The 12,003-nt window shown below is 66.0% G+C and overlaps 1 protein-coding gene across 1 annotated transcript in view; it reads left to right on the forward strand.

Moving 5' to 3' along the window:
• Window positions 1-786: 786 nt before the first annotated feature.
• Window positions 787-12,003, forward strand: part of NHSL2 (NHS like 2) — a gene marked incomplete at its 5' end in the record, with an annotated part of 28,786 nt that continues 17,569 nt past the window's right edge. The window contains one exon of the mRNA XM_084269041.1: window positions 787-1,051. Within this exon, the coding sequence (XP_084125167.1) occupies window positions 787-1,051 (265 nt within the window). The remainder of the gene's footprint in view (window positions 1,052-12,003) is intronic.

Here is a 12,003-nt window from a genome sequence, read left to right on the forward strand (position 1 = left end):
TTGGAGGCTGCAGTGAAATCGTGTTCCAGGCACCCACCCTCCAAACAGGCAGATGGCAGCCCCATCTCTGGTCAGCAGCTTTGCCTCCCTTGAGATCAAACGCTGCCCCAGTCGTGCTGCCCAGCACATTGGGGACCCCTGTGCCAGGGTCGGCAGGGCCATGGGACAGCAGCGGCCGCTCCATCTCCAGAGCATCCCAGTGCCATCCCAGAGGGATGTGGGTTGGAGAGGGTTTCAAACTGGGGAATGTTTCCTGTGTGGCCAGCACAAATGTTTGCTTTAGTGTGCACTGGGGAGTGGGGGGACAGGCAGAGAGCGGCTGCTGGGACCATGAACACCCAGGGGAGGGGAACCCAAGGACATGCAAGATCGAGGTGCCTTCCCCGTGGCACCTCCTGGGGCTCTGCCCGCCCCTCGGGGACCGGGACCCCAAGGACCCAGGGCACGCAGCCCCGGGAGGGGGAGCGGAGCTGGGGAGATGCCCGTGCGCTCCCGAGCCGGCACCGGGGGTTGGCAGTGCCCCCGCCCCGGGCAGCGCCAGCCCCGGGGGGTCCCGCCTGAACCCTGCGGCTCCCCGCAGCGGACAACGCCAGGTCCGGTCTCTCGCTCCCGGCTGCCGCGATGCGCCCCCGGGTCCCGCCGCCGGCTCGAAAGCACCCGAGCGGGGCCGCCCCTCCCTCCCCTTCCTCCTCCTCCTCCTCCCACCGGCCGGCCCCGAGCCCCGGCGCCGCGGCCGGCCCAGAGCCCTCGCAGCCGCGGGGCTGGCCGGGGGTAGCGGGCCGGGCCATGCCGTTCTACAAGCGGAGCGTGGTGCCGCGGCGGGGGCGGTCGGCGATGCCGCTGGCCGAGCTGCGGGACGTCTGCAGCCTGGCCGCTCTCACGCTGCTCCGGCAGCTCGCCGACCTCTGCGGCCACTCGCTCGCCCTCCTGGGGGACATCGAGGGGCACGTCCTGGCCTTGGGCCGCCGCACCGGGCGGCTGCACCGTCGAGCCGCCCGTCTGCAGGCGCTGCTGCGGGACCGGCCGCTGCGCGGGGCGCCGGCCGCCCCAGGTAAGGCTTCCCCGCCCCGCCCCGCCCCTTCCCGGGGGTCCGCGGGTGCCCCAGCCCCGGGGGAGCGCGGCCGGGGTGGCCGCCCGTCACAGGGCTGGGTCCCGTCCCTCCCCCCACAGTGCGGGGGAGTCTCCTCCGACACGGGGTGTCCCGCGTACCCTCCCCGGGTGTCCCGTGTCCCCTCCCCGGGCTGGCTGCCCGGCCCACGCCGGCTCCTGCTGCGCGCTCCGGCGGAGCCCCGCCAAGCCCTTCTCATCACGGTGTCGGGGCCGGACCGGGACCGGGAGGCTCGGGCGCTTCACCGGGCCCGGCCGTGGCTTCCCGCGCTCGGTGGGAAGCTCCCAAGAGCGTTTCTCGCCGTGTCCCCCGTTACCGGGGCCCGTTTCGCCCCGGGCTCTCGGGAGCAGCGGGGCGCTGGGCTGCAGGTGCCGGGTCTCGGCTCCGTGCCCTGGCCCTTGCCCGGGCTGCTTCGCCCCGTCCCGGGGCGGGAGGTGCCCGTCCCCTCGCCGTGCTGCCGGCCGGTACGCCGAGCAGCTCTCACCGGGGGGGTTGCGAGTCCGGGACGGTGTCAGCTGTATCCTGGTCCCTCTGCGCATCCCTCGCCGGGCGGCGAGCGGGACCCAGCTTTGCCCGGCCTGCGTTCCTTCCCATTTGAGGCGGTTTGGTTTGGCACAGGCTCCTCCGCGGGGTCAGGAGCCGGCAGCCTGCTGCAGAGGAGCTTAAAATAAGCTGGGTTTGGGATTGTTTATAAAAGTTTATTTTAAAAGGCTTTGCGAGGCAGGGAGGGGGAGTGTTGCTCAAGCACGTTTCCCTCCGAAGCGCAGCGCGTTGCTCGGGCCCCCGGCAAAGCGGGTGCCTCCTGTACCTCCTGCAGACCCCCTTGCAAGTGGTGCTCTGCTGCTCCGTCTGCACGGAGCCATAGGAAATGACTGCCAGACCCTCGCAGCGCGCTTCCCGGATGCGGGGAGCAAGTGGGGTGCTCAGCCCCAGCCTGGGAGACGCGCTGGTTTTGCGGATGCCGGTGGAGTAAATCAATTTTCAGGGTAAGAAGCGGCTCCTGCTTGCCCTGCGCGTCGGTCGGTAGAGAAACGAGGGGGCGAGGAGGTGCCGCGGTCGCCTGAGCTGACCTGTGCACGGCACCGGTACGGTGCCAAGCCCCGCAGCGCTGTCCCCGTACGTGCTGGACCGGAGCCTCCCGGAAGAGGAGCTGGCCGTGACGGTGAGCAGATGGCCCCTCGCCACCCGCGTCTGGCCGGCAGGTTGGGGATGCTCTTGGTGACCGCGGGAGCCGAGCCTCGCGTGCTGCCGTGGCGGGTGGGATGGCGTGGGGGGCGGGGGGACGGGCAGGCTGGGTCTGCGTCTCCCCGGTTGTGTTTTTAGCCGTGCGCCTGGAGCTTCTCGTGGAGCAGCGTCAGGGCTGGCTGCAAGCGGCGTGTGGAGCGCAGCGAGCAAACAGCCCTCCCTCGCCGTGCCGTGCCGTGCCCTCCCGTGCCGCGCCGTGCCCTCCCGTGCCGTGCCCTCCCGTGCCGCGCCGTGCTGTGCCGTGCCCTCCCGTGCCGTGCCCTCCCGTGCCGAGCCGTGCCCTCCCGTGCCGTGCCCTCCCGCTCCGTTCCGCGCCGTGCCGCGCCGTGCCGTGTCGTGCCGAGCCGAGCCGAGCCGAGCCGTGCCGTGCCGTGCCGAGCCGAGCCGAGCCGAGCCGTGCCGTGCCGAGCCGTGCCGTGCCGAGCCGAGCCGAGCCGAGCCGAGCCGTGCCGAGCCGTGCCGCGCCGTGCCGTGCCGTGCCGTGCCGCGCCGCAGCTCCTCGTTGGAGCCCCGCCAATGTGCATGCATGCAGATGCCCAGAGGGGGCTCTGGGAGCTGGGGGTCCAGCTGGGGACCAGGGGTGCGTGCTGATAACACGTTGATTTGTTTTGTGGGAAGAGCTGGGGCGTCGCAAAGCATGCAGAGTCATATTCCCCTAGCTCCGTCGGCACAGGGGTGAGGAGTGGTGGTGAGGGGTGTTGCATTTCTCCCCACACCCCGAGGGGAGCACAATCCACCCCCCTGCTCCTCATCCATCCACCACCGCTGTCCTGCAGGCAGAGGGATGTGGGAGCCGCCGGTGTTACTGAACCCGTTACTTAGGGAAAGGACAAAATTCCCATCGCCGTTTGGGTTGCTGTTTGTTTTTCCAAGAGCTGCAGCAGCAGGCTGTCACAGGGGAATGGTTTGTGTTTCACTGGAGCACCTCACAAGCCCCCAGCACCCCGCGCCATGGGGACAGCAGCGGCACCCCGAGGCGTGAGAGCACTGTGTGCCGAGCCACAGCGCCGTGCGAGTCCCTTGAGTGAGGAGCGAGTGTGTAGCAGCCCCCTGCTCAGGGCTTCCTCCTGGCTTTTTTCTCCTCATTTCCATTTCTTGAGGAGGATTCAGTGGTGAAAATCGCATTTCTCCTCTTAAACTGGCCCAAAACCCCATCGTGTCCCTGGAAGGAACTCTTCCAGACCAAAGCCTTCCTTGCAGCCGCAGGGTGTGGGCAACGTGCCACAGCCAACCTGGCCAGCCTGTTGGGACAGTGATGGGTCCAGTCCTGGGAGCGAGCAGGCGCCATCCCAGAGCCGGCCCGGCACCATGGGACGCGTTAGTCCCATCCTCTGGCTCCACGCCAACACTGATGCTGGGGAGCTGTGGGTCACCACTGTGTCCTTCTGTCCATCCGGAGGCTGTGAGCCAGGGGAGCTGCCTCGTCTTCCTCATCAGGAGAGGGAGATGCTGGTGTAGCAGCGTGGCTGCCAGACGAAGGAACTGCACTGCAAAGGGCCAGGGGACCACTTAACCCGCCGAGGCAGCGTGGTTGTTTCCAGGGTGAGGCAGCAGCCAAGGGCTCTCGGATTCTTCTGCTCTTATTCATCAGCAGTCGCATGGGAGCAGGAGGGTGCATGCCTGTCCTTGGGGAGCAGGGCGCATCCTGCCTGCCTGCACGGCTCTGCAACAGTGGCTCCCTTGGCATGCGGGGGTGAGGATGCTGGGGCTGGGTGCCAGGGTCCTGCTGCAGCCCACAGCAGAGCAGGGACCAGGCTGCCCATCCCGCTCCCCTCAGCAGGGCCGTGTCTCACTCAGAGCCCAGCTCTCCTGCTAGCACTTGCAGGGGGCAACTTCATGGCCCAGGAAAGCCCCCTGGCATTGGTCTGCAGCTGCACGGGCACCGTCTGGGTGACGAGAGCCAGCGCTCCCCTCTCAGCCCTCTCCCCCCTGGACCCAGCAGCTCCAGAAATAAATCTCAGCAAAGAAGAGAATGGGGCCTGGCGCCGAGAGCTATTTAAACCGCTGTCCCTGAAGAGCTGCGGGGACGGTTCTCTGGAAGAGACTGGGCCGAGCTGGCAGGAGGAGCTGTTTACTGCTCTTGCTGAAATATGCAGCGCTCGCCGTCCTCTGACCTCCCAGCCTTTGCCTTGAAACGAGCCGTCAAGCTAGACGTCAGCCAGCCCTGGGGCTGCCCCTCTGCACGCTCCTCGCTGGGTGGGTACGGGCTGGCACCGACACCCGGGCAGGCACGGGGTGAAGGCTGCACACCCCCATGGAGACGCTGGAGCAGTTTGCAGGGCTTCTCACCCTGGGAGTCCAAGCTCACAACCCAGTGCAGCCTCTTCTGCTGGGCAGAGCAGCTCCCTGACGCCGCTGAGACCTCCGAGACAGATTTCTCCGCCTGCTTTGTTTCTGCACCGGCGGTGATTTCAGCTGCCTGGGCGCAGGCGGGAGATGGGAAGCTGACCAAGGCTGGGGTGGATGGGTTCGGCTGCCAGAGGAGGGGGAGCAGAGCCGCCGCACCCTTCCCTCCTAACAGGAACCGTCTGCAGGAGCGGCTCGGCGAAGAGACGGGTAAATGAACAACGCACATCTCCCACCCAGCCCCGCCTCGGCTGACAGCCGTCCGCAGGGTGGGCTGACAGCCGCTCTCCAGAAGCGCGGATGCAGCGGCGCGGGGTGAGGAGGGGTCGCCGTCCCTGCCTCGCAGCTCCCCTGCACCGCTGCCAGACAGGAGCCACCCTGGCTGGGCTCTGCTGTCCACTGGGACTGCGGATCTGCCCACAGCAAACCATTCCCGGGGCGGGGGGCGGTCCCAGCAGCGCCTGCCCTGCTCAGGGGATGTTGTGGGATGTCTTGGGATGTCCTGGGAGCTGGTGTTGAAGGTGGCATCTCCAGGGTCATTGCTGCGACGTCTCTTCCTCCCTACTGGGGTTTGGCTGGGACTCCTGCATAGCTGGACCCGAATCCTGTCTCCACATTCACCCTTGGGTAGTCTTTCTTAAGGATTCCCATGAGATCTGGGCTGGTTGGTGGGCTTTCCTCAGGAGCTGGGCTCTGGCCCTCCGGGGCAGCAGGTCCTTGGGGGCAGCAGGTATTTGGGACCCCTGTCACCCAGCAGCAAGTGCACAGAGTCACAAGGAAAGGTGACCAGCACTGTGCTGTGCCCTCACAGCCCTGTGCATTCCTGATGGGCATGTTTCCTCCTGCCTGGGCCAGGCCCTGCGCTGTGAGCAGAGAAGAGACTCTCAGCACCAGCGTTTCTGCAGTGGTGGTTCCCCTTTGGGCATCGCATCACAAGGGCCGTGGTTCCATGCCCAGGAACACGGATGAGCTTCAACTCTGTGTCCCCAAAGCAGCTTGTGCTGTCTCACAGCAGTAGCTGTGGAAGCAGGAATCGGCACTGGCTTTGGCAGCCTGTTTTCCAGCTGCAGCTGCAGGGACCTCTGCACGGCTCAGAGAAGGTCAAGGGGTGTGTATGACAGGCAGGCAGCTCCCCACGGGGTGTGTGGGGGTTGTCTGGGCAGCGAGGAGCGGCACGGGGGGCATTTCGCTGGTGGGATTTCTGGTGGTACCCGAGGGAGTGTCCTGGCTCCTGGAAGAGCCTCCTGCTCTCCTCACCAACCCTGTAAAGCACCAGTGGCTGGTGGACCTGCGCTAGAGAGCGGGTGACCCTCAGGGCCAGGCTTGAGGGCTTCATGCTGCCTGCTGCCCTCGTGTCCTCAGCCACTCATGGGGGCAACTGCAGCATGGGGAGAGGATGCTGATGAGGCTGCCAGCAACACATCCTGTGCGCAGAACCCACAGCACCCCAACAACTAGTGTCCTCCCCCACAGCCCCTCGTGTCCCAGCATCCCTTGCCCAGACCTTGTTGTCCCAGCTGATGCCAGCCTGTCCCCCACCCTGGCTGCCAGTCTCCCCATGTGCCACACTGGGTGCCAGGGCTGCAGCTCGTGCCTCTGGGCAGGGCAATGGCATCCCCACACCAACACCCCTGTGTGTCTCCCCCGAGGCATGTTGGCCCTGCCTTGGGGGGCTGTGGTTTTACCTGGCACTGCTCAGCGAGGCCCAGATGCTACCCAGGGCTCTCAGCACTGACCCTGCGTGTGCTGGGCACTGCTTCACTCCTGATGGGCATGGGGGGACAGGGTCCCTGGCTGCCTAAGAACCCATCAGTCCCCTGGGGTCTCACAGCCAGCTCCCAACACGGCCCATGCTCCCCAGATACCTGTGCCCAGCACCATGCATGCCAGCCATACCCAGCACTCCATGGCTGCTGGCATGGGGCCAGGCAGTGTGATGCCCACTGCGCAGGCTGGTAGCACTGTGTGGGCTGGTGGCACTGCCGTTTGCTGGTGGCATTGTGCAGGTTGGTGGCACTGTGTGGGCTGGTGGCACTGCCGTTGCTGGTGGCACTGAGCGGGCTGGTGGCAGCCTGGACTGAGCAAGGGCTGGCACAGTGCTGAATGGGCTGAGTGTGCTGGCAGGGAGATCTTCTTCCTCTCACCCATGCTGGCTCTGCCACCCTCCTCCTGTGCTCATGCCTGGGAGCACAGGCAGCTGCCTGCCACGGGCACCAAGGTGCTGCTGGTGGGGGCACTGGCAGTGGCGTGTGTATGGCTCTGGGTGGGTACCCGCCGGGGTGACTGAGCCCCTTCTGCTGGAGCCCAGAGCCACGGTGTGGATGCTCACCTGGCACAGTGCAGCAGCTGGCAGCGGGTGGCAGCTCCCAGAGCTCCTGGTGTGGGGGGAGGCTGAGCATGGTGGGCAGTGCAGGGGTGGGGAGCGCATTGTTAGCCCTCGGGTTAATGCAGTGACAGCAGGGTGAAGCGGCAGGGGAACAAGCTAATTCCCACCAGGCAGGTCTCACCCATCCCATCCCCATCCCATCCCCATCCCATCCCCATCCCATCCCCATCCCAGGGGCTCTCACATGGCACATCCTGCCGAGCAGAAGGAGCGGATCTCTCTTTGTAGGTCCAGCATGTGGGTGCACCCTCACCTGATGCTGGGAGAGCTCCCCAGGCCCAGCTGCCCCCGGGGTGTTCCCCTCCCTGGCTGCAGCCAGCCGCCAGCAGCCTCCCCGGGTGGTCCTGGCTGTCAGGCAGTGCGTGGGCTGCCGGGGCCACCTGTGAGGGGCTGCCTGTGTGGGACCAGCTCCCTTCCTGCCCGCACCGGGAACCCAGCCAAGGCAGGGGGGCTGGGTGGCTGCCTCCAGGAAGGCTGTGGGGTGCAGCCAGCCTCGGGGGGTGGGCTGCAGGGCCAGATTTGGGCTTCTCCAGACTGGTCCCCAGTGAGCCCTGGGACTGACAGCTTTGGCAATGGGTTGCTGGCAGTCGGGGATGCTCCAGCATACCACACTGACACCCACGGTAGGAGAGAAACGGCACAGCCAGGCCCAGGCACCAGCTGGGCGAGGGAGGGGTCCCTGCTGACTGGGGAGTACAACTGGTGGGAGCAGAGGGGGGCTCTCTGAGCCCCTCCAGAGCAGCTGGGATGTTGCTGATGGACAGGGACATGACGGCATGTGTTCATCCAGGGAGATGCTTGGCAGGTTGGAGGTGGTGCCCCAGCATTGGATGTCCCACTGTAAGAAAATGTGTAGTGGGGTGAGGGGCTAGCTGCATTTCCTCCTGAACCCACCCCCAGATCTTCACCATCTGTCAGACCCATCTCATACCACATATGTGACCCCCACATGGGGGGTTTGTGGGTGCCCAGCAGCTCACACTCCATGCAGCATGGGCAGCACCACCCATCCCCACGCTGCTGACCCGTGCCTGCGGCACATTTCGGCTGCACTGGCACTGCCACCCGCATCCTCACCCTCCGCTGTCTCCCAGGCAGCCAGGCAGCATGTCGGACACAGCAGCATTGTGGGCATGCACAGCTATGTCAACCGTGCCCAACCGCTGCCTGAGTGATGGGGCCGTGCGCCCAGGGGTTGTTTGCCAGGGCTGGCAGACAGGCAGGAGCTCACACAACATATCCTGAAGCGGCAGGAAAAGGCTAACGGGGACTTTCAGCTGCAGCAAGTGGGATGGGCAGCTGGAGGATGAAGCAAGGCTGACGCACAGGTGCCTTGGGACAAGAGCTCTCAGAGGTCACTGCCAGCACCAGTGCCTTCCCCGCCACAGCCCGTGCCGGCTCCGTGTGACCTTGCAGCCTGGCTTCACAAACCCTCTTTTTCCAGTTTGGCCGGGTCAGGCCATGGATCCCCAGTGATGCTGGGGGGTTTGGCTGGAAGGCAAAAGGCTGGGGATGTGGTTGCACTGGGAAAAGCTGCCTGCAGGCCCTGGGGTTTCTACTCACCCTCAGGATGGGGATAGAGGAGGTCAGGGAAGGGTGGTAGGATGCCTTGCCTGCCCCACACATTGCCCTGCTCCCCAGGGAGCTCTCCGGCCCCAGGGAAGGTGGGGTGGTGGGGTGGCATGTCCTCACCAGGGGTCTCACCAATCACACCACTCGCTTGTTGTGGCTCCCAGCACCTGCCAGAGTGATCCCAGCTGACAGGACGATCCAGCCTCGCTCCGTCTCCACAGCTCCATCTCCACAGCAGGGACATGTAGCTATATCTTTAAGAAGGGCCTGGGCTGGGGTGGGAGATGCGTTTCCATCCAGCCTTTCTCCCAGCAAGCCTGGATTGAGTTAGCGTGCGCAAGCGAGCGGCAGAGTTGGCGCCTTGGCTGATCCCCGGCTCCCGGCCGCGGTAGCCACCAGCCCACCCCCTGAGCGGCCATGAGGGTCCCGAGCAGCCAGCGGGGCACGGGACAGTCCTCGCCGCCCGCAGCCACGGTCCCTGCGAGAAGAGGAAGAGGAGGAGGCAGAGCTGGGTACGTAGAAGTTTTATCCTCCTCCTCGCTGCCGGCTGGGCTCGCTGCCCTGCTCCGGGGAGGGGGCTGGCAGCACGCAGAGCCAGGGCAGGGAGCATGGTGGGGCACGGGACAGGCAGCTGTCTGGGGAGGTGGGGGCTGGCAGTTGGCAGCATCAGGGCTTGCCCACATGGGCAGGGCTGGCAGCACTCGGCTCCTGGCTCCTGCCAGCACGTGCTGAGCGATGGGGATGGCAGGGTGGGCTGGCTGGGTGCCTTGCTGCCTGTCACACCAGTGGTGACAGCCAGAGCCCCGCAGGGACACACAGCATCCATGCTGTACCGGGCTCAAGGGCTGGATGTGTCCCCTCTCTTCCCCTGTGCTGGCTCTGTCTGTGGCAGGAAGCATCCCCAGGGACCCCACTGGAAGGGATGTCCCTAAGCTGTTGCTGTGGGGTCTGGTGCCATGGGGGGAGATGCCAGTGCCACGCCTTGCACCCTGTGTCTCCCATGATGGGCTCATAGATGACACAAGCTAGCGATGGCATCGTGGCACACAGTGGCAGCCTGGGTCTGCATGGCTCTGGGGCACAGCCCTTCTGGAGCATGTTTGGTTTTCCCCAGCTCTTCAAAGCACTGGGTAACTGTGGGTGCAGCTTTTTGGGGTGCTGAGGGCTGGTGTCCCTACATCCCCTGGGCCTGATCTCTGTGTGGACAGCAGAGGCCTTGGAGTTTGGGCTGTGCTGGGGGCACAGTGGCTGTCAGAGGGCCCCGTGCTGAGCCCACCGAGTGTTTTCTGGAGACCCTGAGTGGTGGTCCCGAGCCCAGAGAAGAGCCCAGCCATGTCACAGCCCTGAGCCCACTGGGCACCACGACACCAGGCTCGGGGGCATGGGGTCTGCGCAAGGGGCAGCCGGCGCAGGACATGCTCCCCCCCTCACCCCCCCCCCACCCTTAGTCACACTCTGCGGGGGCTCCTCCCGCCCCGGGCAGGCCGGGCGTGCGGTGGGCAGCGCTGGGAATCCCCCGCCCATCCCGGGCAGGATGAGTCCGTCCCCGGCGCGGCTCCCGGCACGCAGCAGGGAGACGTGTTGCTGCACTGGAGGAATCCCAGGAATGCAGAACCCGGAGGGGACGCGAGGTGGCACGGCAGCTTCAGCCCGGGCTCCAGCGGCTGCAGGCAGAGCCCCGCTCATCCCCGCAGGCACAACCCCGCACATCGCCGCAGCCACATCCCCGCACACCCCCGCAGGCACAGCCCCGCAGGCAGAGCCCCGCACATCCCTGCAGGCACATCCCCACTGCCAGGGCCGGGCAGGGGCAGCGGGGCCGTGTGGGGCCACGGGCTGCACTCAGCAGGGCGAGCAGAGGGGCTGCCACTGGCTGGGTGTCCAGGTCTCCTGTGATGGCTCTGCCACCCAGCACCCGCTCTGCCGGACAGGGACCCCTGTGGGGCCGACGCAGCCCTGGGAATGACACATGGTGCTGCCAGCTTGATGTGGCACCCGTGGGGGGCTGTGTGCCCCTGGCCCCGCTCCCCCAGCCCCAGCCAGGACTGCAGCCGTTGCTCTGCAATGAGCTCAGCTGCCTTGCTGGTTATTGTTTTTTAACGTGGTCTCTTGGCTGGAAAACAATCAGCCCATCCATTTAGCGAGGCTGTATGGCTTCTTCCATGAAGCTGCTTCCTCAGCCAGGAGAGGGGCTGAGATGTTCCTGGTGCTTGGGGCCAGACCCAGCCACCGGCACAGGCCTTTCCCCAGCCCCACACCATCAGCAGGCAAATGGAGAACGCTGGGGTGGGCTCAGCCGTTTGTGCCCGCTGCCTTCACAGGCCTTGTTGGTGGTGTGTCCCAGTGCCGTGGGTGGGAAGGACCATCCAGCAGCCACCTCGTGCCCTGAGCTCGCTCAGGCTGCAGGAACCGCAGAGTTCGGGAAGCGCAGGCGACACCGCGTTCCTCGGCGGGGGGAATGGGAGGAAATATGTTCTCAGCGGCACTTCTGCAAGGCACCCCAGGCTGTCCTCAGTCCTTCATCTTCCCGGAGGGTGTGCGGAGGCTGGGATGAGGGGGAGCATGCCTGTGCTCCCCGCAGCTCCTGCCACAGGCCCTTCTCAGCTCTCCCTGCAAGCTGAGGCACTGCCGCAGCCCTGGCCCAGCACGGGGGCATGGCACAGGGCTGCAGGAACCGGGGGTGCCACCGCAGGGCCCCCGCACCGCTGCGGCTGTCACACCCACCCGCTCCCACATCAGTCACACAAACCGCTCCTTGCGCCAAGTACTGATCCAATTTGTGGCTGTTTCCATAACAACCTCCCAGCACTTTCTGGTCCTTTCTGTCGCTAAGTGGATGCTGAGCTTCGGCATGTAGGGGATGCTCCAGCCAGGTCGTAGCAGCTGGGCTGAACCACCACCGAGTTCCTCTAGCTGCTGGGTGCGGAGGGCTCCTTGCTTGCAGGAGGCCAGGGCATGCTGGACAAGCCTGCCCTGACTCGTGGGTGGGTTTTTTCCCCAGGAGAGGGATGGGGTGAGGTTTGAGCTGGGGGAAGAAGGGCAATAGTTAATGCAGGCGTGCAGCGCTCTCAGGGGACCTTATGCAGAGGTGGTGCAGCTTGGGATGCTCAGTGCCCGGGATGGGGCCGCTGGAGGTTCTGCCAGCCAGAGACTCCCCTTTTCTCACACCAGAGACCCCGTCACCCACAGGCCTGGCTCTCGCGGTGTCCCACGGCTCTCACGCAGGTTTTCCCCATGGGGCCTGCCCCAAGAGTCCACCCCGCAGCCCCCAGTGCACACTCCAGCTGCTCATGAAGCTGCTGCGCTCCCTCTTCCCCCAGCCCCATCCTGCTTAGCCGGCCAGGCC

The sequence above is a fragment of the Gallinula chloropus genome (assembly GCF_964237585.1).
Source record: "Gallinula chloropus genome assembly, chromosome: 11".
Classification (NCBI taxonomy): Eukaryota; Metazoa; Chordata; class Aves; order Gruiformes; family Rallidae; genus Gallinula; species Gallinula chloropus.